Source organism: Mauremys reevesii, linkage group 5, assembly GCF_016161935.1.
Source record: "Mauremys reevesii isolate NIE-2019 linkage group 5, ASM1616193v1, whole genome shotgun sequence".
NCBI classification, from domain to species: Eukaryota; Metazoa; Chordata; order Testudines; family Geoemydidae; genus Mauremys; species Mauremys reevesii.
The window spans coordinates 1,180,862-1,208,060 of record NC_052627.1 but is presented as its reverse complement, the minus strand read 5'-3'; the positions used below and the strand labels follow the sequence as shown (position 1 = coordinate 1,208,060).

General features: G+C 49.2%; 1 protein-coding gene across 1 annotated transcript; it reads left to right on the top strand.

The window, feature by feature from the left end:
• The first annotated feature begins 321 nt into the window (after positions 1–321).
• Positions 322–5,818, top strand: LOC120406096 (A.superbus venom factor 2-like). The gene is made up of 7 exons (XM_039540387.1): positions 322–327; positions 595–753; positions 1,969–2,119; positions 3,099–3,150; positions 3,352–3,439; positions 4,962–5,051; positions 5,489–5,818. Exons 1-7 carry the CDS (start codon positions 322–324, stop codon positions 5,699–5,701), a joined length of 759 nt encoding a protein of 252 aa, XP_039396321.1. The 3' UTR covers positions 5,702–5,818.
• The last annotated feature ends 21,381 nt before the right edge of the window (positions 5,819–27,199 follow it).

Here is a 27,199-nt window from a genome sequence, read left to right as displayed (position 1 = left end):
TCGGTGTAGGAAACCCTCCACTCCACATACTGGGCCAAGTGGAAGAGATTTTCAATCTGGTCAGCACAGTGCAACTTGCCTCCGGCACTAGCCTCAGTGCCCCACATTTTGGATTATCTTCTCCACTTGAAGCAGGAGGGTCTCTCCTTGTCTTCTATAAGAGTGCACCTGGCTGCCATCTCGGCTTTCCATCTGGGGGTACAGGGCCGTTCAATTTTCGCTAACCCTTTGGTCAGCTGCTTCCTGAAGGGCCTCGACAGGTTGTACCTGCACGTCTGCCAACCGGTTCCTGCTTGGGACCTCAACTATATATTAGGTGCTATGAGGGTGCGACTCCAAGGGGCACCCAGGCAGACCCAACAGATGCTGCTAAGGGAAAAATCTTCCGGCCAATGTGCACATGCGTGCGCACACTATTGGAATAGACATGAACAACACATCTCGAAGAACAACAGTTACAAAAGGTGAGTAACTGTTTTTTTTCTTTCATTGTACTTTTGGTTCTTCATTAAAAAGCCTATTTAGAAGCTGTCAGATGTTCAGCGCAATAGGACAATAAGGTGTAACCCTCTTGTCTTTCTTCTGGTGTTCTAGGCGACCATCATGGTGTTCCAGGCTCTTGCGCAGTACCAGATAGACATTCTGCAGCACAAAGACCTCAATTTGAACGTTACTATTCTCCTGCCATGCCGTGCTAGTCCAATAAAGTACAACATCTTAAATCACAACGCTCTGGTGGCCCGAACAGCAGAGGTATCGTGCTTCTCTGTGTGATTAGTACAGATCACTAATTATAGATAAAGGGGATTTGACTAGAACCTCCTATCCAAACCCTTTTGGGAGGGGGAGGGGAATTCATATTCCCGGCACCAGATCCAAATGCATCCACACTTTTGACTCAGATTTTTAAGACCGGAAGGGACCATTATGATCATCTCATCTGACCTTCAGCATGACACAGGCCAGAGAACCTCACCTACTAATTTCTACATCAAGCCCGTAACTTCTAGCTGAGTTGTGAGATGTCTCTTAGGTAGATATCCAGCCTTGACTTAAAGACTTCATGTGATGGAGAATCCACCACATCCTGTCAGGCCCTAGGTTCTAGGCAGTCAGGCCTGGTGGTTGGAGTTGGCTGTAGACTCTGTACTGGGCCAAGGGCAATGCTGAAATCAGGGTCTGGGGACAGGCCGTGGGTCAGAATCCACAGACAAGCCAAATCAGGATTGAAGTCAGAGTTTGGATGCAGGCCAATGGTCAAAGCCAGCTTGGAATCAGTCCGAGGGCCTGGGGGGCCAGGAGGCGGATGCAGGCTGGAGCGGGACTGGAGCAAGGTCAGAGCAGGGCACAGAGGAAGCTGAAGTGGGCTGGAACAAGACTCGGGCATGGCTGGGGCAGGAACAGGAACTGGATCAAGGGCAGGCCAGAAGCCTGGGCAGTCTGTAACACTGCAAGGCCGGAGGAAGGTCCCTGGCTGACTAGTGCTGTTGTGCAGAGTAATTCTCAGCTCTGATGGGGACAGTGAAATACTTGTGCCTGGGGGTCATCTGGCCTGAGCCCTGACCAGGGATAGTCACTGCAGGCTTCGTTGGAGGGGTGAGTCGCCGCAGCTGAGTGAGCAGCCCTGGGCTGGCTGGGGTTTGCCTCACACATCCCGAGGTAAATTGTTCCAGGGTTAGTGGCCTGGAGTGTGTGGTTTTGAGCTGAATCCAGAAGTAGGAGGGGATGGGTTGCTGTTTAGGCTTGGCTCCGGAGAAGCAATACGTCTGGAGATCAAAGAGTTACTGCCTGGGAAGTAACTTTTTTTCTCCTTCATGCTATTGTCTCTGCAGAGTCCCCCCAGCCCCTCCGGGTGAGTGACTCGCAATCTCACCAGCTTCATTTTCTTCATTAGCTTCATTTGCCCTGTCTTTAAATAATAATAATAATGAAGTACAAAAGAAAATTAACCTTGGATCAACTTTACAGACCAAATGGAATGAAGATTTCACTGTGAAGGCAGAAGGAACTGGACAAGGGACCTTAACCGTAATAACTATTTATAATGCAAAGCTACGGGAGGATGAATCTCAGTGTAAGAATTTTGACCTGGGGGTATCGGTCGAAGAAGCCCGGGGCGGTAAGTAACCACTTGTCTTTTCTTTTCTGAAGCTTGCTGTCAATCCTCAGATCTGGACAAATTTGGCTCAGTTACACCAGTTTAACTCCATGGACAGCAGCGGATTTACACCGATGTGTAAACCAACCACCATCTCTGCAATCACAGTCTTAACTTTGGAAAGTATTTTTGTGAAGCTTCTTCAAACTCTCCCAGTTCCCAAGTCCTACAAAATTATACCCATAGGGCAGGCACTAAATAGTATTTCCAGCTACTACATGTTCTAGGTTGCAACCAATGCAGGGTCATTCCTGATGAGGGAGCAGATGCTGCCTTCTCTCATCGTAGCACTTGTTAGCAGCAGAGTTGGCGCATCGGATGTGGATGGGAACACAGGCCAGCTACTCTGGGTATTGTCTCCCTCTAGAGCAGAGATGAGCCCATGCCAGGAAGGCTGGTTACAGGCCCAAACTTCCAGTGCACACATTTCCAGACAGCATGAGTGTGAAATCAGCATGGGACAGAGGTCAGGATCTTCAGCACCCAAAACACAAACCTCTGCTGCTTGGGCTAAAGGAGTAACACTAGAGGGAGACATGACCACACATTAGGTCTGCATATGATAGAGGGATCCAGGATTTTGGCACCGCTTGTTACAGAAACAGAAGTCACCTGTAAATTGTTCTTAACTTTCTCAGCTGTCCAAGGAGTTCACACCCACGGGTTCTCTCTGTTTCAGTCTCCTCTTTCTGCTAACCCTAGACTATATTTCATTTGTGCCACTCAGCTGGGAGAGGCTTTTTAGTTTGCGTGCCAGTGACAGGAAGAGTTATTTATGGATTGCTGGAGGGGAGGGAAGGTTTATTGAGGGATTTTTCACACCTACTGTAAGACCTGTTTGATTACTAAGCCATGTTAATACACCTAAAAAACAAAAGAGTTTTCTGGCATGAAATTTACACTGAGATGAATTAATTTTTTTCTTCTGCAATGTTTCCAGTTAAGAAGCCGGAAGGAGCCATGCGTTCAGTCTATATTAAAATCTGCATCAGGTGAGAACAATCCCCTATAATGATAGATGATAAATAGATGGACAGATGCAGCGGGTAGATGGAGACTCCTGGGCTATGAATTTTTCTATGGAATGGCCAAAAAAATTATGATAAAGCAACAGGAGCTGGTGGAGCGATCACAAAATCAATGTTCAAGTGATGAATTCTGATCAAAAGGGTATTTTCTCTTCTCCTTGTTAGGTTCCTTGGTGTGGTTGATGCCACAATGTCCATCATCGATGTCTCCATGCTCACTGGCTTCTCACCGGACGTGGAAGATCTTAAGAGAGTACGTCAGTGTAATCTGAGAACAGGGAACATAATAAACAATGCAATGGCTCGGCTGGGGCTTTCAGATGAGAAAATCCAATGCAGCAAGTGAACAGTCAGGCTCCAGGGTTAAACCTGGAGGGAGACCAGAAGGTTCTAAGAATTGGTAACAGCTTTAGGAAACGGCAACCAGGTCTCTCCAGCTTGGTGATGAAATGTCATCTCCATCGGGCAGTTTTTGGGGGCCTTTTTGGGATTCAGCTCAGTTTCCTTGGGGATGGGTGTTCACATCTCCATAACCAGCTTGGCAGTTCATAGCCCCAGCACCTCTGGGCTTGCAGCTTCAGTTATGAAAGTAAAAAAAAAATTGCTTAAGCCCTGGCACCTCTTTCATTACACACGTAAGCACTGTGCATACGTACACTGTGGTCACTGAACCTGGGACCTTTATCATGAAAAGCAGAACTGTTTCAGCGAGAGTACCAGCTCCATTAGCTGTGTATAAGGTTGCCAACTTTCTAATCACACAAAACTGAACACCCTTGCCCCACCTCTTCCCTGAGACCCCACCCCTGCCTCACCCCTTCTCCAACATCCGGCCCCCTGCTCACTCCATCCCCCATCCCTCATTGCTCACTCTCCCCAACCCTCACTCACTTTCACCGGGCTGGGACAGGTGGTTGTGGTGAGGGAGGGGTGGGGGTGGGGGGTGTGAGCTCCAGAGTGGGGTAACAAATGAGGTGTTCAGAGTGCGGGAGGAGGTTCTGGGCTGGGGCATGAGGTTGAGGTGTAGGGAGCAGGTTAGAGCTCTGGGTGGGGATGCAGGCTGTAGGGTGAGGCCAGGGATGAGGGGGTTGGGTGCAGGAGGGGGCTCCAGGCTGGGGCAAGGTGTTGATTTGCGGGTGTGTGTGTGCAGGCTATGGGAGGGCACTAGGGTGGGGGTTCTGACCTGGGGCAGGCGTTGAGGTGCGGAAGGGGGTTCATGGTGCGGGCTCCAGCCAGGCAGCACTTACCTCAGACAGCTCCTGGAAGCAGTGACATGTCCCTCCAGCTCCTAAGCAAAGGGGCCAGGGGACTCTGTGTGCTGCCCGCACCTGCAGGCACCGCCCCTGCACTTCCCATTAGCCGCAGTTCCTGGACAATGGGAGCTGCGGAGATGGTGCTTGGGGCAGGGTCAGCGCTGAGCCCCTATGGCCGCTCCTGCGCCTAGGAGCTGGACACGCTGGCCATTTCTGGGAGCTGTGCGGAGCCAGGACAGGCAGGGAGCCTGCCTTAGCCACGCTGTGCTGCTGACTGGAGCTGCCAGGGTCCCTTTTCAACCAGATGTTCCACTCAAAAACCAATCTCCTGGCAACCCTAGGTGGGGAGTAAGTAGCAGGCTAGTATCTTCCCTGCAGATCCTATCGTGGGAGACGTGATCACAAGCACAACACCACTGAGCCACATAGTGAGATGGTGGGTTTTTTTCACCCAGCTGCAGGACTTTTACAGAGACGCTGTCTTACCCACAATGCCTCTTGCTTTTCCTTATTCACATTTAGCTTTCCCAAGGGGTCAACAGATACATTTCCAAGTATGAAATCGACAAAGCCCCATCCGACAGAAGCAACCTCATGATCTACCTGGATAAGGTAAAGACTCGACAAGGGGCTTCTCTGATCCTGTGTTAATTTCATGGGCTCCTGCTGAGCCAAACTGCACTCTCAGATACACCCTGGTATCCCTGCAGACGTCAGCAAGTTGACAAACTGCAACCCACGGCCGAATTTGATTCACTGGTCCAGATTCAGGCTTTCCACAGGGAATAACTGAATTGGCCAGACCCTCAGCTGATGTATGTGGATGTAGGCCCATTGACTTTAATGGGAAACGCAGCACCTGATATTAAGGCTGAATTTTCTTCTCTGTCATTCACTTCTCTAGCTCTTCTTTCCTCCACCTCACTCACTTTCTCTTTCCCCTCTTCTTTCCCCAACATCTCCCCTTCTTTTATTCTTTTTCATTCTCCCTCTTCCATCCAACCACCCTTCAGCCTAAACTATCCTGTTATTTCCCCACCCCCACCCAGGTTTCTCACACAGAGGAGGAATGCCTGCAGTTTAAAGCTCACCAGTTTTTCGAAGTGGGGCTCATTCAGCCGGCATCCGTCACAGTCTACGACTATTATACCATAGGTAACAGATCGCAGCTCTTCTCACCATTCAAGGCACCATGGCTTCAAATTCTGCTCTGGGTCACATTGGTATCATTACCTCTTGCAGTCTTTTGCTGCAGTACTTAGGCATCATTATCCCCCTGTAACAGAGGGGATGCACTGAGATGGTAAGAGACTTGCCATCAGGTAAGGCCTAGACAGCTAGGAGCACAGCTGGGAGCAGATTGCCAGTTCAGAGCTCTAAGTACAGCTTCCACGTACACAGTCCCCTCCCACCATTGGAAATAGAACCCAGGCGTCCTGAATCCCCATGTCCTGCTCTACACTACTCCTGCTCTACTTGTCGTGCGTACCCCAAGTTTACCTCATTTAAAAATGACTTGCTTACAAAATCAGACATAGAAATACAAAAGTGTCCCAGCCACCCTAGTACTGACAAATTGCTGACTTCCTCATTTTTTAACCATGTAATTATAAAATAAATCAATCGGAAGATAAATATTATACTTACATTTCAGTGTGAGACGTGAGCCTGTTTTCACTTTGAACCTTGTCATTTGGTGCTGGAGAGCGGCAGCTGCTGGCCAGGTTCCCAGCTCTCAAAATAATGCTGCTGCCAGTAGCCGCACAGATATTAGGGGACTTGAGCTGCTGCTGCTGGGAGCGCTGCCTTCAGAGCTGTGTGGCCAGAGAGCGGCAGCTGCTTGCCGTGGAGTTGGTATTGTTGGCGGTGAATGAGGACTATTTTTTCAATCCTGCTCTCATCCCGCCCCATAAGATCTACTCCCACTCATGCACTGTTGAATTTTTATCCTGCTTCCACTATTATGGTAGCAGGCCCTGTGGGATCCCAGTCCTGTTGCAGGGCTCTAGATCCTGTTGTAAAACTAGGCAAATATCTAGATAAGTTAACATACCCCTGGAAGACCTGTGCGTGCCCCTAGGGGTATGTGTCCCCCTGGTTGAGAACTACTGGATTAGAACACAGGGGGTTTAGACTCAGACTTTAAGGCCAGACGGGACCATCCTGATCATCTAGTCTGGTTTACTGCTCACCTCCCAGTTCCTCCTGTTCCAACATTACCCCATTTTGGAATTATATGGTCACACTCATCACCTTAACACACCCATGCAAAGGTAGACAAAATAATAAGGGGAACCTCTGACTACAGGCAATACTTATCCTACTTGCCCTCTCCCCCCGTTTTACCTCCAGAGGTGAATTTGCTGCTAGTATGATTAAGAGGGTTTCTCCAACAAGCACCAGCCCGTCATTTCAAGCTGATGGTTTCCTATAGCTAAGAAAGTCGTTCCCACAGACTGCTGCTCCCTTCCCCAGGGTCACCCAGTGGGACATCTGCTTGAGTAAGGGCTTCAGGGTTGTCTCCTAGGTGCTGTAGACTGTGGCCGTTGTTCTACGGGAGGGGGAATGATCCATGTCTCTGATCTTTCTCTAGATGACCAGTGCACCAAGTTCTACCACCCGTCTAAGCAGAGCGAGCTCTTCAGCCGTTGTGCAGAAGGTGAGGTGAGTCCTCTCTCTGTTTATATCTCTGGTGGGGGCTCCCGTGTCAGCTTTACCAGCAAACATGAAGTCCAAGGGCCCCCCAGCATCAGCCCCCTCCCTCGCCGATCAGGGCCCTCCTTCCCTGTGGGCTCTGGGTGATTCTCACATGCGATAGAGGCTCACGGCAGCCACAGGCAGGATGGTCCCTGGGTCTGTCCCCCAGCCTGGAGCTCTGACTCTTGGCCGGCTGTGTCCCTGCTACACACCGCCACATACAGGAATGGTGGGACCAGGGTTGGGGTGAGGGCACCCTCAGTAGAAACATGTGGGGGATGCACGCCTGGGGAGCAGAGGCAAGAGAGGACTCAGAAGGGTCTGCAGGGCCTGGGATCGGGCCAGGGAGCAGAACAGGCCTTGGAGGCTGTAGGAACTCCCAGGACCCACCTTCCCAACCTGAATCCTGCCCCTCACTCCCACAGAATTTCAATATCTTCCTTCACTCCCTCTCCTATCCCCTCTCCCCGACATTTGCAGACGGTTTCCACCCTCCCTGACCACCTACCCTCACCTGTGGTCTCTCCTTCTCTTCTGCAATGGCAACCCCACCTGCCAATTGCAGGAGAGCTGGCAGCAGGACGTAGAAGCAGAATTTCTCTAGCTAGCTGGGTGACCTAGGAGGGACCGGGTATTGCAGACATCAGTTCCTCCTCTCTGCCCATCAGGGCCTTGGGGTCAGGGTGAAGCCAGCTGATCCATGTGTGACGTTGCACTCCATATGTTTTATGAAAATATACTTTGAATGTGAATATAATGTAACTGGAATATGCTTTTATGCAAAAGGTCTCTTCTAAGGTATCCTTACAAAGCTTATAATCTACTGAGTGTGTTCATCCTGTTTGTATGAATGTATCATTCTTGTATCTGAAACGAGCAATATGAAATATAACTCTGAGGTCCTATTGTAGTTATGCAAAGTGTGGGCCATTAATGGTAGTTTAGAATCTTGATGGCTCCCATTGACTAGGACAATTGGTTGTAAATGGCTCTGTTTACGTGTAAGCCTTCCTGTATACCTGTGTGCCAGCCAGCGGGTAATGAAGTCTCACAGGACATGTGAACATGTCAAATGATACTGAAATCCATCTTAAACCTGGTGCTTCTCCATTGAGAAGGAAGGGTGGGAACCCAGAGAGAGGCAAAGGATTCCCGCCTTGTGCCAAAGATATAAAAGGGGGTGGAACAGAACAAAGGGGGCTGCCCGTCATGAGAAATCCCCCAGTTACCACCTGAGCTGGAACTAACAAGATCTGTACCAGGAGAAAGGATTGGGCCCAGACTAGGAAGAAGTCTAGTCTGTGAAAGAAGCGTAGTGAGATTTACCTGTATTCAGTTTCTTAATGTATTAGGCTTAAACTTGCATGTTTTGTTTTATTTTGCTTGGTAACTCTCGTTGTTCTGTCTGTTATTACTTGGAACCACTTCAATCCTACTATTTATGCTTAATAAGAACACTTTTGCTTATTAATTAACCAAGAGTAAGTAATTAATACCTGGGGGAGCAAACAGCTGTGCATATCTCTATCAGTGTTATAGAGGGCGGACAATTTATGAGTTTATCCTGTATAAGCTTTATACAGAGTAAAATGGATTTATTTGGTGTTTGGATCCCATTGGGTGCTGGAGACAGGAGTACTTGCTAAGCTCCTTTCAGTTTAAACTGCAGCTTTGGGGGTGTGGTTCAGACTCTGGGTCTGTGTTGCAGCAGGCTAGTGTGTCTGGCTCAACAAGGCAGGGTTCTAAAGTCCCAAGCTGGCAAATAAAACGGGCTCAAAGGTAGTTTCAGCACATCAGGTGACAGTCCCAAGGGGGTCTCCGTGACTGAACCCGTCACACCATGAAGTGGGGCTGCCCCATGGAAGCAGGGCAGTCTGGGATGCAGGAGTTGCTGGGTTTCCAGCCATTCCAACAGGGATGCTCCTCCCTGGTTCTGAAACTTCAGTGGAAACCTACCAGCTGTTTCAATGGTTGGAATCCAGTGTGGGGGTAGGGAGTGGTGACATGAAGTCAGGTATTCTTTAAAATATCTGGGTCATCTCACTCCAGGATGCCCACAGCTGGCACCCCTCAGCCCCCCACTGTCAGTTTGAATGATCCATGGAGGCCCCGCTCCCTGCTGACTCTTAGGAAGGGATCCTCTAGAAGAGGGTGGAGACCCATTGGTGGGGCCGTTGTTCAGTGGGGAACTTGCTGTAGCCCTGCTGTCTGCCGGGCATACAGAGAGGCGCTCAGTCTCCGGATCTGTCCTTCCATCACCTTTGATTCCCCATCTGCAGCTCCATAAGCCCTGTGACCAGGCTCCTCCTGGCGCTGACCCAGGCAGAGATCCATCAGTGCAGAGAGGGAAGCTAGCTGGGATTGCCAGGCCTACTTATGGTCCTCGGTTATTTCATGCACCCAGGCAGAGTTCCTCTGGGCAACATCTACTGATTCCTTTGCAGAGCTGTCTGAGTCTGTCTCCTCAGGATCGCCTCATTTAGACCCTGCAACCTACCCCTCCATCCCTTGTTTCTTCTTTTACCGTGCCCCATAACCCAGGCACTGACTTTTATTTTTCCTAGTGGGTGCTCCACCCCCACGCCGCCCCTTCCCCTGAGACCCCACCCTCGCTCTGCCACTTCCTGTGCCCGCTCTGCCCCCTCCCCAGAGGCCCCCGCCAGCTGCTCTCTGCCAAGTGCCTCCTGCCACCCGCCAAACAGCTGATCGGCAGCCCCGCCAAATGGCTGTGGCTGGTGGGTGCTGAGCACTCCCTATTTTTTTTCCATGGCCATTCCCTTGTCGGAGGAGGTGGGCCTGTCACTGGTCACTGTGTGGGTTAGCGCAGCTCACCCAGGATTCAAATAGGTGGGCACCTGTAGGTCACTAATAACAGAGCTGAAACTATGGTCTCCCTTGGTGATTCTCTACCCATCTTCCTTCCCCATAGAAAGCTGCTTCATGCAGCAGAAGACAGAGGATCCCATCACCCTGTACAAATGAATAAAGGAAGCCTGTGAACCTGGAGTGGATTATGGTAAATGTGTGATTTGGATCTGCTGCGTCTTTTTCCATGAGGAGAGCACAGAGACAGGGTTTGGAATTCGATTTGGATTGTAAAGTTTGCCTTTGAGGCTGAATCAGGGGTAAGGTCTGGATCTGCTGGGGCAGAAACCTGATGAGATTTTGGGGCCTTAAGCTCCCAGAAATGAACAAAATCAGACGACTGTTTAAGATTCAATCTAACCCTAAGTATTTATCTGCCCCCTATTTCCCTAGTATCTGAGCACTTCACAATTTTTAATATGTTTATCCTCACAACCGCCCGTGCTGTGATCTTTTTCAGGGGAAAAGGCAATACACCGCGTTTATTGAAGATACAACAATTAACACATGCATTCAATTACACCACACACACACACACTGTCCTGCCAGTCGATGTTATAGTTACCAGTCCAGAGTCCGGATCAATCTAGTGGCCAGCCAGATGGATCATGGGTATGGAGGAGCTGGGTTCCATTGGTCGCGACATGATGCTCCGGGGAAGTCTTGGCAGGATGAACCCAGGGTTTCATGCCAAGACACTCTGTTTATAGAGTGACTTTCCTTCACTGGAACCAATGAGTTTTATTCAATTATTGTCTGAGTGGTTGTTTTCTTAAATAGTCCTTCTCATTCTTTATCACAGCTATCTTGTCCCCATGGATAGGTGCCTGTCTCATCTTCAGAATTGTCAATCTGCCCTCCTCAGACATTTCAATAGGGGTGTGTTCAGCCTCCTGACACCCTTGCATCTGTCTCTGGTTCCTCCCCTGTACATCTCATTCAGCAATGGCCTTCACACGTATCATAGAATCTCAGGGTTGGAAGGGACCTCAGGAGGTCATCTAGTCCAACCCCCTGCTCAAAGCAGGACCAATCCCAACTAAATCATCCCAGCCAGGGCTTTGTCAAGCCTGACCTTAAAAACCTCTAAGGAAGGAGATTCCACTACCTCCCTAGGTAACCCATTCCAGTTCTTCACCACCCTACTAGTGAAAAAGTATCTCTTAACACACACGTTCCTCATTCACACATGAAACGGAATCAATTTACACAGAACATTTGAACAAGAATATCAAGTTACAATGCAAAAGAAAACAATCATGGCACTCTTTTACTTATTTTAAAATGCTAAACCTACAACAAAGTAGTGAGCTTAAAACATTTTTTACTACCTTGAAATCAGCACAGACACAGATTCCGGCTGATGCATCTTTGCCAACTGGCCCATTAGGCCATTCCTTTCTCCTATTCCAAAAGGGTGGCTGGCAGCATATGATCAAATCATACAGCAATACATTTAATACATGCTACATTATTAGCTCATTATTCTTTATCCCTCATTCTAAATCATACAAAATGCAAACATAAAATCCTACTACTACATATGAGGCAGGGCAGTGCAATTATCCCCATGGTACAAAAGGGGAAACTGAGGCATGGAGCCCAAGGTCACGCAGCAAGTCTGTGGTGGAGCAGGGAAATGAACCCCAGTCTCCAGCTATTGCCTTCACGATGGGACCATCTTTCTCACAGCCAGTTTGAGGAGTCAGTTACACACTGAATTCGCTACAGAAAAATACTGCAGACCTTCAACTGGTGTTTTGTATGTCTTCCTCTTTTATTTAAGTGTATAAGACCAGGCTTGTTAGCAGTGAAGAAGTGGGCAGTTCTGACTACTACACCATGAAAATTTTGGAAATCATTAAAGCAGGTAAGAGCTCCCCTTCTACAGTCAGGGTGCAATTTCTTTGAATGGCCTTTGGGATAAAGGCCGGCATAAGAGCTATTTCTCTTAGCCAGAGGAAGTGCTAAAGCCCCGAGGCTAATCTAGTCTCATGCTCCAGGGCATTAACCTATCGCCACAAGGGACAACAAAGAATTTGCTCAACCCACCTAGGCAGCCATGCCACGAAGAGGCAGACAAAATAACAGGGGGAACCTCTCCCTGTGGTCAGCCTGGCACAATTGACCAGTCTCATTATGGGCTTTTTCAACCTTCCTCTGAAGCAATTGGCATTGGCCACTGGGGGAGTCAAGATCCCAGACTTGGTGGCCCTTTGTCCCAAGCTGCTATAGGGGAGGTGGAGTCTCTCTTCCTCAATGCTGACTTTTATAAATCAATATAAAGGCAAAGGAAGCAGGGATCTAACTGAGCTCAAAGCCGCTTCACTCGCTGGGAGCTGATTTGACTGTTCTAATTATTTGTATTACCTGCTGTCATAGGTCTCACCCCCACTTGGAGCTGTTGGGTTCCAATATGGGGACCTGCATGGACTTTCCTAAACTAAAATCCTAGTTTAGATTTGGTAAAAGCTGCCACCACCCAATAAGGTACGTGTATTGGGACACAGTCCTTCCCCAAAACCCTTGGGGATCCCAAGAGCCCCAAATCCATGGAGTTCTTACACCCAGGAGAAATAAACCATTCCCCCCTGCTTCCTCCCCCCTCCCTTTTCTTAGGATAGATACCGGGATCCACTACAGAGGGATGCTTCCCTCCTCCCCTTTCCCTGAGAATCCACCCAAGGAAAGATCAACCAAGTCCTTTACAGAAAAGATTTATTAAAGAATAAAAAGAAAGGAACTTGTCTCTGTGATACTAAGATGGGACAATACACAGGGTCTAAACTTATCAATCTCTGGAGAGAATCCCCCCTCCTTTCTTTCTCAGTAAAAGCAAAGTAACAGCAAACAGAAATAAAGAATTTCCTTCAGCAAACACACAATTGCAAATGTAGAAATCAAATTATAAGACTAATCCGCCTTTCTAATTAATACTCACTATTGGATAGTAGGAACTACTCCAGGAGAACCTGGAGACATGACTGGCCTCTCTTAGATCCAAAGAGAGCACAGAGCCAACAAGGAACACAGACAAAGGCTTCCCTCCACAGAGATTTGAAATTATCCTGTCCCTTGATTGGTCCTCTGGTCAGGTGTTTCTCAGGTTACTGAGCTTGTTAACCCTTTCCAGGGAAAAGAGACCTTAACCCTAATCTGTTTATTTATGACATCTGCGATTAGGGGCCCCTTGTGCTAAGCACTGGACATAGCCAGATACAACCCCTGCCTTGACGAGGTTACAATCTAAATTGACACTGGGTGGATTTATTAGCCCCATTTCACAGGCAGGGCCAGCTTTACGCCTTTTCCAACAATTCCCCCGAATTGGGCCCTGCGCCTAAGGGGGCCCCATGCCCAGTGAGAATCCCTTCCCTGGCTAGAGGCGCCTTTTTAATTTTTACTCACCTGGCAGCGCTCCGGGTCTTCAGTGGCACTTTGGCAGCGGGTCCTTCGCTCGCTCCAGGTCTTCGGTGGCACTTCGGTGGCGGGTCCTTCAGTGCTGCCAAAGACCTGGAGCGAGTGAAGGACCTGCTGCCGAAGACTCAGAGCACCGCCCAGTGAGTACAAGCCCCACGTGTTTTTTTTAAAGTCATCCCTGCCGGGGCCCCGCCGAAACAGTTCAAATTGGGCTCCGCACTTCCTAAAGCCGGCCCTGGCTCCAGGGCCAATCCCCTTTGGACAGAGAGCCGCAGCAGAGCAACGCCAAGGCACACGGAGCCCAGCTCCTCCGCTTCCTGCTGCTCTGAGAATTTCCCAGCTGGGCTCCCGCAGGGATCAAAGCGGCTCTGGGCTGCTGTGATGGCTCAGAGCTGAGCCCAGTTTCCGAGCCCAGATCCCTGAGCACCAGCCAGGGCTGCCATTGCCAACTTTCTAATCGCAGAAAACCGAACACCTTTGCCCTGCCCCAGCCCCGCCCCTTCCCCTAGGCCCCACCCCTTTCCCTAGGCCCCACCCCCACTCACTCCTCGCTCACTCTCCACTTGCCAAGGCATCTCCCAGCACAGTGTATATTGGTTTCTTTGTTACTTTAATTGCCTATTAATTTCTTTAAGGAGATGGTTGCTTGTTTGGGGGCTTCTGCTCAGGCAAGTCTACGTTGGCTTCTTTGTGTATGTAATTGCCCCTTCATTTAAATTAAGTAGCCTGTTGCTTTTCTTTAAGTAGCTTTGTCATTGAAGGGTCTGGCTGTTTCTGGCTTGGTGGCTGGCAGTGGAAGGTGCCTCCGAAATGGGACTGGCTCGCTTTGTGCTTGCTGTGAAAAGGCAGCGCAGCTTTTTTTAACCTGGGAGCTTCGCACACTCGCTCACTTTCACTGGGCTGAGGCAGGGGGTTGGGATATGGGAGGGCTGAGGGCTCCAGCTGGGGGTGCTGGCTCTGGGGTGGGCCCAGGGATGAGGGGTTTGGGGTGAAGGAGAGGGGTCTGGGCTGGGGTGGGGGGGTGCAGGAGGGGGTGCAGGGTGCATGTTCTGAGCGGTAGTTTGGGTCTGGAAGAGAGTTCTGAGCTAGGGCAGGGTGCTTGGGTGACCTCAGGCAGCTCCTGGGAAGTGAGGACATGTCCTTCCAGTTCCTAGGAGGAGGAGAGGCAGCCAGGGGGCTTTGCGTGCTGCCCCTACCGGCAGGCACCACTCCTGCAGCTCCCATTGCCCAATGGGAGCTTCAGAGCCAGCGCTCGGGGCAGGGGCAGACATGGAGGCCTTGTGGCCGCCTCTCCACCTACCAACCAGAGGGACATGCCGGCTGCTTCCTGGGAGCTGCATGGAGCTGGGCAGGGAGCCGCCAGGGTTGAAAACCGGACACCTGGCAACTGTAGCACCAGCCCAGACCATAAGCCGCCCCCAGAGCTACAGCACGTGCAGAACTTTGCTGCTGCGGCTGCATCTCTCTGTGCCGGGGTAAGAGGCTTGCTGCACCGGGGATTCCCCAGCTTCTAGATAGGGATGGGGATGCTGTGGCCACTGTAGGGGCTGGAGGCAGCCAGCTGTACTCCCTGCTCCCGCCTTGGGGGAGAGAGAGAGGGACAAGGGCCAGGGCAGAGTCATATAAAAAGTGGAAACTAGATCAAATTACAAAGGATTATATAAAAACCACACAAGCATGTAGGGACAAATTAGAAAGGCCATGGCATAAAACTAGAAACTAGCTAGGGACATAAAGGGTAACAAGAAAACATTTTACAAATACAGTAGAAGCAAGAGGAAGACCACGAACAGGATAGACCATTACTCCATGTGGAAATAAAGACAGTAACAAGAAATGCAGCAGTGGCCAAAGTGTTAAATGTCTTTTTGGTTTTCAGCAAAAGAGTTAGCCGGGATCGGACAACTAACATAGTGAATATAGTAAATGGGGTAGGCTAAAATAGGAAAAGAAAAAGTTAAGAGTGGTTTAGACAAGTTAGATGTGAGTTGTTTAGACAAGTTAGACGTCTTCAAGTTGGTAGAGCCTGACAAAATTCATCCTAGAATACTTAAGGAACTGGCTGAAGAGATGTCTGAGCCATTAGCAATTATCTTTAACAACTCGTGGAGGCCGGGAGAGATTCCAGAGACTGGAAAAGGACAAATATAGTACCTATCTACAATAAAGGGAATAAGGACAACCTAGAGAATTATAGACAAGTCATCTTAAATTTGGTGCCTGGAAAGATAACGGCGCAGTCATCAAACAATCAATTTGTAGGCATCTGGAAGATAGTAAAATGATCTATAACAGTCACCGTGAATTTGTCAAGAGCAAATCATGTCAAACCAACCTAGTACCCTTCTTTGACAGGGTAACAAGCCTTGAGGATAGGGGATAATAGTAGATGTGATATATCTCAACTTTAGTAAGGCTTTTGATACTGTCTCACATGACCTTCTCATAAGCAAACTGGAGAGATATAGCCTAGACAAACCTACTCTAAGGTGGGTGCACAACTGGTTAGAAAAGCGTACTCAGAGTAGTTATCAGTGGTTCACAGTGAAGCTGAAAAGGCATATTGAATGGGGCCCCGCTGAGTCCTGTTCTATTCAATATATTCCTACATGATTTGCATAACTTCCTACTTATAACGTTTGTGGACGGTATCGAGCTGGGAGGAAGAGTGATGCCAACATCACTGAGGATCTGGGTGGTAAAGTCTGTGCAGGAAGGTAAACAAAGTTGGATTCGCTGTCGGAGCAAACGGGAGGAAACAGGAGGTGCTGGAGGCCAAGGCCCAGTCCCCGAGTAATTCAGGCTGCACGGCTGCCCTTGTGGGTCAGTGTGAACCCTTGGGGCCTGGCACACTGACGGGTCACTCCCAGGAGCCTGGTTAAAGGCAGAGCAGAGCACAGACCCTGTCAATCTGTGACAGCCGAGCATGTCAACCCCCTCATCCATCCATGCCCCCGTTCATGTTCCCCTTTGCCCTGCCTGTCATCAGAGCCTCAGCTCCTCAAGTGCCCTGCGCTGGGGGAGCCCCTGGAGAGCTGGAGCTAGTTCCCTGTCTGGGGGGGGGGGGGGCAAGGGAGGGCTCAGAGCCATTCACTGCTGCACCCACGCTGCATCACTTCCCCTCCCCCCAGGTGTGGGGGCGGGGGAGCAGGGGTGGCTCTAGGCATTTTGCCGCCCCAACCACGGCAGGCAGGCTGCCCTCGGTGGCTTGCCTGTGGGAGGTCCTCAGTCCCGCGGATTCGGCCGCACGCCTGCAGGAGGTCCGCCAAAGCTGCGGGACCAGCGGACCCTCCGCAGGCATGCTGCCGAAGGCAACCTGCCTGCCGCCCTCGCGGCGACCGGCAGAGCGCCCCCCGTGGCTTGCCGCCCCAGGCATGCGCTGGGCGTGCTGGTGCCTGGAGCCGCCCCTGCGGGAGAGTGTATGGAGACCTACATGAGGCGGGTAACTGCCGGCTGAGATGTTCCCACAGCTTCCCTGCCAGTGAACCATCCAGTTCGCTGGCCTCAGACAGCTCCCCCTTCTCCCCATCTCGCAGCCCATGGACCCCCGTGTCCCAGTGCTCCCTGCCATGGTGCTGAGCCTGCCTCCCTAGGGCCTTGTCTTTACCAGGAGAAGACTTGCCATGTGTTACACAAAACACGGTGACCAACAGGAGCTAACGTCTGAGTGAAGATGAGGTCAGTGTCAGTTTAACATGTGTTAGCAAGACAAGTTAAAGACAAGGATCCCTGCTAGGCTGTACCTTGACCTGTTAACGTGGGTGTAGATTACACACAGCCTTGTCTTCACCAGGATTTTAGCACATGGTCCCTGACACACTGTGAGAAACACCTGTTGTCTAGTGTGGACACACCCTACACCAGCAGACTGGCTGTGCTGAGTCAGGCTGAGAGCACCAGAAAATGGCAGGAGCCAGCCATGCGATAGCTATTGGCTTCCCTTTGTGTAGAATAATGAATTCCTGTCATGGATCAATTTCCCACTAAATCATCCTAATCTTCCCCAAGGCAAATCCCTCAGGGCCGTAGCCTCCTTGCTGACTGAGCTCCAGCCATATCCATCTCCAGCTCAGTCCCGCAGATGGTTTCACAGGAAGATCAGTCTATGTTCTTCACTGGCGATCTTATCAGACCACTGAAACCTCTGGCCACTCTGTGCAGTGCCATTCCTTTGTAAACACGCTTTGGCAGTCATTGGTCCTCTAGCCTCATGAAAGAGTACTAGAAAACGGCCGAAACCAAACCAGTGATGATGGAAGTGATTGCTGGGGTCAGCTCCAAATATTCTCACTGCTGACCTTGATGCCCACTTAGTATGGAGCAGGTGATGAAGGCAGGTTGCCCCCTTCGCACTATTTAGCATCATATTAAAATAAATAAATAAATACAAATCAATGTGGCCAAATTAGGGTTCGAATGAACAAGTGGTTACTAACGTTTCAACCTTGCACCTTTCCCCCAATTCAAAGACGTTAAGGAGAGAAGGCTCCATTCTGATCATCTCACTTGGCCTTTGAGAAAGGCTAGATTAGGAGCATGAGACACGAGGGGACATTTTAAGAAATGATGGGGTTTTTAACCCTATATTTAGCCAATTTTTCCCGAGGAAATTCAGCTGTCCTGTGACGTGGTATTGTGCCAGAGCTGGAGTCTCTGTGTAACGCTCACACTGTGGTAGAGGCAGGTCAGTCCTGCTTTTTGTGCATTTTCCAACACAGGCCAAGTACAGAATCACAACTAATGACCCCAGAGACACTAACCAGAGCGCCATTTGCTCAGGGGGTTGTTGCTGCCCTCTGCTGGCTCCAGGACTCTTCACACCCCCTCCCAGCATTCAAGATCCCTCTGCCAAGAAAATTTTCATTTATCGTAAGATTTACCATAGTGACCATGCGCATGAACCAGGGTCCCATTGCGCTAGGCGCTGTACGAACACAGAACAGACTATCCCTGGTTTCTTCCTCAGGCTCTATTAAACTGTCTTAGTTGCATTATAGGTTGACCAGCACTGACTGTGATAATAAAGGCAAAAGCCGTGTTATGATGGGGGCTTGGAGGCAGGAATTATGGAGAGAGTTGGTCAAAACCTGGAATTTCTATTTTATGGCAAATTTTAACATATTGAAATTTGCTTTTGATAAAATTCAGAATGAGAACAAATATTTTTTTGAAACTGCCAATGAAAGAATTAGAAAAAAAGAAAAAAAAATCATTTTAGAAAATATAACAATTTTGAAATTTCTTTTAGATTTTTTTAGTATGTTATTTTTACATGAGTTCTTGTATTTCACTGCTACTACTGACATATCACAATAGACTATGTAAAATATTCTCTTTTATAAAATCACTAAGGGCAGCTGCTATTTAGTACTGGTAGAAACATTTTAACTTTCTAGATCGGCGGTTCTCAAACTCTGGGTCAGGACCCCAAAGTGGGTCACGAACCCATTTTAATGGGGGTCACCTGGCTGGCTTAGACTGGCCTGAGGGCGTCAGCACTAGGCGATGGGGCTCAGGTTACAGGCCCCCCTGCCTGGGCTTCGACCCCCCCCAACCCAGAGCAGTGGGGCTCAGGTGGGCTTGGACTTTGGTCCCCCTGGGGACATGTAGCAATTTTTGTTGTCAGAAGGGGTCATGGTGCAATGAAGCTGGAGAACCCCTGTTCTAGATCAAAACATCCCGTCAGCCGCTCCCTCACACAGAGCCACTGGGCTGCCTCAAACTGGCACAGTCGTCATCACAGCCACAACAGAGTGACACTACACCAGATCACAGCAGCTGCAACAGCCCTCCACCAAGACGGGAACTCATCACACAGAGAGGCGGCAGCCTCAGCTCCTAGGAGACCACAGGGGGGTATAGATGAGCCTGGAGTGGGCTCTGGGATGGGGGATAGGCACAGGGAGCTCCCCAACCCCGAGCCCCCCCCATCCCCACACCAACTAGTGCAAATCACTGTCCATGCAGCTGAGACACTATTCATCTCTTAATGTAAAGGAGGCTTTGAGGGGGATTTTTACCTTTGAACGCTGGCGAAATAGGGTAGGTAAGGGTACAAGGCCCTGCCCAGAGGGAGCTGTTTGATGCCAGCTCACGCCCTGCGATGGGTCAGGGAATCAGCTCCTTTCTGGGTGAAGGTGCCTGGTTCAGAGGCATCTTTAAGCCCAGCCACCCATGAGCAGAGGGGTGGACTATAAAGTTTGCACTGGCTGCTCCTGTGCTCTCTGCTGCTGGGAGAGATGAATCCTGGGCACCAAGCACCCAAATTCCCAAGGCAGGATTCACCAGCACCATAGGCCCCACCATGTCCCCGTTACACTGTGGTTACAGTGATACAGAGCCATGCAGGTTAGAGTCCCACCCAGCAAGTGCTGCAGGCTCCATGGGACAGGCAGAGGGGACTGGCCCAGTCTGTGGAGCTGGTAGGGGAAGAGGGTCTCCAGGCCATCGCTATCTCTCACCTGCAGCCCTCACTAGCCTGTGGTGGGTCCATGCAGCCCCATTATGGGGGAAGGAACAAGGCAGCTCCCCTGCAATGCTCCTGAGCACACTGGACAATTAGCGAAGTTACCATAGACAATAAAGGGGAACGGATGTGGATCAGAATAAGTAAAGGACACGTCTACTGACTAATTTGAATTAACTCAAATCAGCAGGGCCAGATGCTATTCACCCAAAGGTTCTGAACAAATTAGCTGAAGAAATCTGAGAGCCAATAGTAAAGTTTGCAAACTCATGGATGACAAGAGAGGTCCCAGAAGACTGGAGAAGGGCTAACGTAGTGCCCATCTTTAAAAAGGGGGGAAAGGAGGAGCCAGTCAGCCTGACTTCAATACCTGGGAAGCTACTAGAGCAATGTACAAAACATTCAATTTGCGAATGCCTGGAGGATGAAGTGGTGATTGCTAGCAGCCAGCATGGATTTACCAAGAACAAATCATGCCAAACCAGCTTGATTTCCTCCTTTGAAAGGGTAACTGGTTTGGTGGACAAGGGGAATAATCTGGATAGAATATAGCTGGACTTCAGCAAGGCTTTTGAAACAGTCCCACATGACATTCTGATAAGTAAGCTGGAGAAATGCGAGCTTGGTAGAAGAACCATTACATTGACACATAATTAGTTGAACAATCGCAACCAAAGAGTAACTATTAATGGAATAATGTCAGATTGGAGGTGTAAGGAGAGGCCTGGACTTGACATGACTCTCCACCATTTTCTGTATAGATTTAGCATACCCTGAAGATACCTTGTAGGCTCAATCACCATAAATTGGAAACAAACTATAGCGTCAGGAGAATTTGGCCTTGGCTTAGACAGATAGAGAACTATTAGCTGTAGCTGCAGCCTCACTAACAGGGATAGATACAGTAAAATCACAGATTCACTGGAATGGAAAGGATTATGGACAAGCTAACCTTGAGTTTCTGTAAGCAAAGTTGCTTTTGCTGATGAATAGCAATTATAAGGTTTTGCTGTTGCTAGAGAAATTGTTTTAGCCCATTAGGGGTTATGATTGGTTAGATGTAGGGTACAGTCATGCTTTGAGTAAAACAATTGGTGAAGGTATTGTAAGAAAAACTCTCATTTTAACTATATAATGAGGGTGAGAAAACAAATTTATTGGAATTTAACTCAGGGATAGAGCTCAAGACCAGAACTGCTGGGATTTTTAATCCTTGCACAACCAGACTGGAGAAGCCAGAGCCCCACATGACACAACCCTAACTGGCCTTTAGGAGATCTCTGTCTGCTTTAGACAAAGATCTCCTAATGGAGTGGTGAGCATTAGATGCTTGGTGTGTGTATTCAGCTAATCAATAGTTGTTTGCTAATAAATACATTGCACTCCATATGCTTATGAATGTGAATGACATAACTGGAATATGCTTTATGCAAAAGGTCCCTTGTAACATATCATTGAAAAAGTTATAATGTGCTGAATTTGATTTTCCTATTTGTATGCATGTATCATTCTTATATCTAAAATTAGAAATATAAGCTATAATTTTGTATCACTGATGTAAACATATTAAGTGGAAGCCATTAAGGGTGTTTCAGAAACAATGAGCTGTGAATGGCCCTGTTTACCTGCAAACCTTCCTATGTACCTGTGGGCTAACCCAGGAAGAATGGAGGGTGGGGTCTTACAGAGACATGTGACCCTGTTACCTGATATGGAAATCCATCACGAAGCTGGTGCTTTTCCAGGGGTGGGGTGGGATTTCAAACAAAGGTTTCCAGCCTTAGGGAAGTTCTATATAAAGTGGGGGAAGCAAACAACAGGAGTCTTCAGCTGGCTTAAGAGATGGCCTCCCCACCCCATAAAGCACCTGGAAACAAAAGGACTGTAACCACAGAGGTGGGTGAGAACAGGCTGGACCCAGGTCACAAAAGGGATCTGACCTGAGGATTTTATCTGAAGTAACAACTTGGGTGAGAAGTTAACATTTGTAACTGATTTCTTAGTATAATCAGCTTAGCCTTGTGTTCTGTTTTATTTTGCTTTGTGACTTACTTTGTTCTGTCTGTTATTACTTGAAACCACTTAAATCCTACTTTTTATACTTAATAAAATTATTTTTATTAATAAGCCCAGAGTAAGTAACTGGTACCTGGGGGAGGTAAACAGCTGTGCATCTCTCTCTATTGGTGACATAGAGGGCAGACATTTTATGAATTTACCCTGTATAAGCTTCTTTGTACAGAGTAAAACGGATGTAGTTGGGGTTCAGGCTCCCAGAAAGGCTGAACGCTGGGTGCTGGGAAGGTCCCTGTTAACTGAGAAGCCCTGGGGCTGAGTGAATCTCAGTTTCTGTGAACTGCAGGGGTGTGTGGCCCAACCACTAGATCTGTGCTGGAGCTGAGTGGAGTGTCTGGCTCAGCACGACACGAGTGGAGGGGCGCCCGTTCTGGCAGGAGGGTTGTTCTCAGTGATAGCCCACCACAAATACATGTACATGTTTAGAATATTCACTGTGTGATAAAGGCTCTTTCACTGGAAAAAGGTCCTGGTAACCTCTAGAGGGTCATTGCACCCGGATGGGGAGGAGAGAGCTGTAAATTGTGAGGGCAAAAGAGGAGGTCTTAAGTGGGGTTCCACAGGGATCTGTTCTGGGTCCAGTGTTTAACATCTTTATTAATGACCTGGATGTAGGTATAGAGAACAGACTGATCAATGCTGCAGATGACACAAAGCTGTGGTGCGGGGCAGCGGAAAGGAAGTTGCTGTTGAGTCTGAACTTTTTATGAACTGAAACTTAACTCAGACTACATGTCTCTGTCTGAAACTATTAATCAAAAAGCTTTGACCTGCGAACTACTCATGACCCCTCCCCTCCCAATAAGTAGCCATAAGTAGCCATCTCCTCCTTTGTCTTCTCCAATTTACATTTTAACCTGTTTTATCCTGTAGAATCTTGATTGATTATGCATGACCATTATGATCTGTTAATCACTTTGTTTACTTCTGTGTATAAACATTGATGCTCACCCCTAATAAACTTGCCACACTTACTCCGAAGCTCTTCTTTTAAGCTAAGGATGGTGTGAGCCCGTTGATCAACGAATTGTTGTCTGGTCTCTGACACATTTCTGAGTCCCATACCAACTCCGCACAAACTCGGGTGCTGGAGAGGTGAGTAGGACTTGCTTTTTACCTAACAATTTGGGGGCTCGTCTGGGATACCTTCTGGTGCGGTGCCTCTGTCCAGTGGTCAGACCACTCACATACGAATTGGCAGGCGCCACGGGAGATTTCTCCCAGCCAATTCAATATTGAGGGGTCGTGTACTGGACAGCAGGATAAACGCCAGTTGGAGGGCTCCTGTCAGACACCATGGGTCAAGGGACTAGCGTGCCTCTTGAGAGTCCGCTGGGGATTGTAAATAAGTTATGGAATGAAGGGAAACTCCCAGTACAGACAGGAATGTCTAGGAGGAAGTTGTACACACTGTGTGTAAGGAATTGGACTGGGTATACCGCGGTATTGGCCGACCCGGAGATGAGGTGGCCTTCGTATGGCTCTTTCGAACAGGCTGCCTTAAGAGGAGTAAGGAGCCAGATCGAAAAAGACCATCCGGGACAGTTATGTTACTGGTTTTGTTGGGACACAGCAGCAGAGCTGTGGAAATCTTTAAAAATTATGGCAGTCAGGTATTCTTCCGAGAGTGAACCCCCTCCATGTTATTTCGATGAAGGGTGTAAACCACGGCGTGTTTTAACTCGTCAGTTGGTCCCCACTGCACCTGCCCCTATTCCTCCGCAAGGGGACTCTCTCCAGGGCGCAGAGGGCAATCTGCAGGACTCCAAATTGGAATCTCTGCAGAGTGATAAGGAGGAAATGGAGGGGCACACCTCGGGAGGAGTAATTACTAGGCAAAAGATCAAGCAGATGCAGCAGGGTGCATACCCCTCTCCTGAGGATAGCCCAGAGGCTGCCTCTGCCAAACCTTTTGTGAGTAGAGAAATGCCTTTACAGGTGCACGACCAACCTTTTGTGAACAATAATGGCCAGATACAACATACCAATATTGTGGAATATAAAGGATGGCTAGAATGGGACTTGAAAGAGTGGGGACGGTTGTCAGGGTCCTTTGGGGAAAATCCCCGAAAGATCATTGAACTTTTAGAAAGATTGTTTTCAAGTCATAATCCTACTTATACGGATGTAGATCAGTTGTTAAGTAGAGTTTTGACCGGAGCGGAACGTAGTAGATTGTGGATGTCAGAAAGGACATGGGAGGATAGCAATGCAGATAATACCACTTGGATGGATAGGCGGGATCAAGCCGCTGGCTGGAATCCCCTAAACTGGAGTCAGCCAAGGCTGACTCAGCTGCGGGTAGATCGAGAGCGATTGTTAGAGAGACTCAAAGAAATGGCTCGCCGCTCGCCTAATCAGGCTAAGTTCATGCAGATTCGGCAGGAATCTGATGAGCCACCCAGAAAGTTCTGGTCGAGGCTATTGGAGGGGGCCCGAATGTTCACTCAGATGGATCCTGAGAGAGAAGCAGACCACCCTACTCTTATTTCATTTTTTGTGAATCAGTCAGTACCCCCTGTAAGGGATTATTTCTTACAGTTTCGCCCTGGTTGGGGAGGTGAGTCAGTCACTTCAGTGTTGGACGTAGCTGATTTTGCATGGGAGAAAGAAAGGGAAAGTAGTAAAAAGAAAGAGAAAAAGGAAGAATATAAGTTGATGGCTTTAGCTTTTTGCGGTGGTATTCGAGGCAGAAGCCGTGGCCATGGCAGGGGATTTCAGGGTGCTCGGGGAAGAGGGTCCTGGCAACCCAAGCCATCTGGAAATTGTTTACAGTGCGGACAGCCCGGTCACTTTAAACGTGAATGCCCCTGAGGACGCCCAGAGGGTCCGGTCGCATCTGCAGATACTTACACCAGGGACGAATACACTCCTGCACCACCAGCCCAGCCCGTTCCTCAGGCCTGGATCAACTACGGGCAACAGCAGCAGCTGCAGCAAACTCAGCCTTCTCAATGACGGTACCCCGGGGGCGAAGGCAAACAATGTGATGGTCTTATTTCCTTAATGTCTTTAGCCGGCTCTTTCCTCACTTTCTCCCCTCCCAGCAAAGAGCCTCATCTAACCCTTTCAGTCCAGGGACTGCCTGTCTGTTTCCTCATTGATACTGGAGCTACTTTCTCTCTTTTAAATCATGCCCCCTCTCCCTGGCTATCTTCTGAGGTTAAAACTGCAACTGGGGTGGAAGGCAACCCACAGTCTCTGGGACTCACTTTACCTCTAAATGTTATTTATGCTGATAAATGTTTTTCTCACTGTTTTCTTTTTTCCCCAGCTTGTCCGATCCCTTTGATGGGCCGGGATTTACTCTGTAAGCTTGAGGCTACTTTAACCTGCACTCCTGAAGGGGTAGGATTATTGATGACAGTGTTAGGAGATTCGGCCCCAACTCAGGGTAATTGGGACCCCCCCCCCTCTCTCCCCTGACCTCACTGACTTGCCTTCAACCCTCTGGGGAATTTCTGACACTGATGTTGGCCTGCTCCTTTCGGCAGAGCCAGTAAGGATTCAAGTAAAGCCCTCCTTAGCCCCCGTCAGTCCCCAATACCCCTGTCGCTGGAAGCCCGGGAGGGCATCTGCCCCATTGTCGAGGGATTCATTGCACAAAGCTAGTCCGCCCTCAGCGCACTCCCTGTAATACCCCTATACTGCCTGTCAAAAGCCTCCTAAAAGGACGGAGACCCTATTCGTTGGCGCTTTGTACAGGATCTACGGTTATTAATCAGTATGTGGTCCCTCTTCATGCAGTAGTTCCTGATCCAGCTACTATCATCAGCCAAATCCCCTGGGATGCTGAGTGGTTCACTGTTATTGACTTAAAATCAGCCTTTTTCAGCATTCCTGTACACCCAGACTCTCAATATCTCTTTGGTTTCACCTGGGAGGGACAAAGTTATGTCTGGCAACAACTTCCTCAAGGCTACAGAGACAGCCCCATGATTTTCAGCCAATGCCTCCGCCACGACTTGGAAGGCTTCACCAGTCCGCAGGGATCCACGTTAGTCCTATCGTAGATGACATCCTACTAGGTAAAAGAAGCCGCCCTCCGCATCGATGGTAAGGCACTTTTATTATACCTACACACCAGAGGCCACAAGGTAGACCCTAACAAGATTCAGTGGGTCTCACAGAAGGTTCGATATCTGGGCTTCCTGTTAACCCCAGAGGGGAGACAAATGGACCCAGTCCGCATAAAGACTATCCAAAACTGCCCTCTGCCAAACACCAAGAAACAACTTCGAGGTTTCTTAGGATTAATTGGCTTCTGTTGACCTTGGTTGCCGTCCTGCGGGGAGTTGAGCAAACCGCTCCACCGACTCACTGCTAACCTTGCTCCTGACCCTTTGCAGTGGTCCCCAGACACGATCCAAGCCTTTCAGTTACTCAAGGACAGTGTGGCCTCCTCCATGTCTCTCCGCCCCCCCAATTACAGCAAACCCTTTCACCTTTTTGTCCACGAGAGGGGCGGAATTGCTAGTGGCGTCCTTACCCAGCTGAGCGGGCCCCACCATTTCCCGCTTGCTTTTTACTCCCAGCAGATCGACCCTGTCGCTCAGGGAACCCCATCCTGCACCCGGACTCTGGCAGCAGCTGCCCTGCTGATCACAAAGGCAAAGAGCCTGACCCTGGGTCATTTACCACGGTCTGGACCTCTCATGCCTTGTCAGCCCTTCTGCGTGAGGGGCACGACCCAAGTCTTTTCGGCCCATCGTCAGCAGCAGCTAGAGGCCGAACTCCTAGAAGACACTAACCTAATTTTTGAAAGGTGTGGGCCCCTTAATCCAGCTACCTTGCTTCCTGATCTGCCAGTCCTCCAGGATCAGCACGACTGTGTGGAAGTAGTTCATAGCATCTTACAGATAAGGAACAACCTGTTTGACGTGCCACTGGACAACCCTGATTGCATCCTCTTCTCGGACGGAAGCTCCTTCTATGTTGATGGCAAGCGTTTCACCGGTTATGCAGTCACCTCTGAATGGGACATTCAAGAGGCCGCCTCACTGCCAGGCAACTGGGAGCCCAAGCCGCGAACTCTATGCCCTGGCCCGAGCCTGCCAGTTGGCCGCTGGTAAGACCGTTACCATTTTTACTGATAGCAAGTATGCTTTTGGAGTTGTGCATTGTCACATCCACCTCTGGAAGTTTTGAGGTTTCCAGACAGCTGCCGGTAAACCCATTCAGCACCTCCCCCTCATCCACAAGCTTTTGGATGCCCTCCAAGAACCCTCGGTCCTGG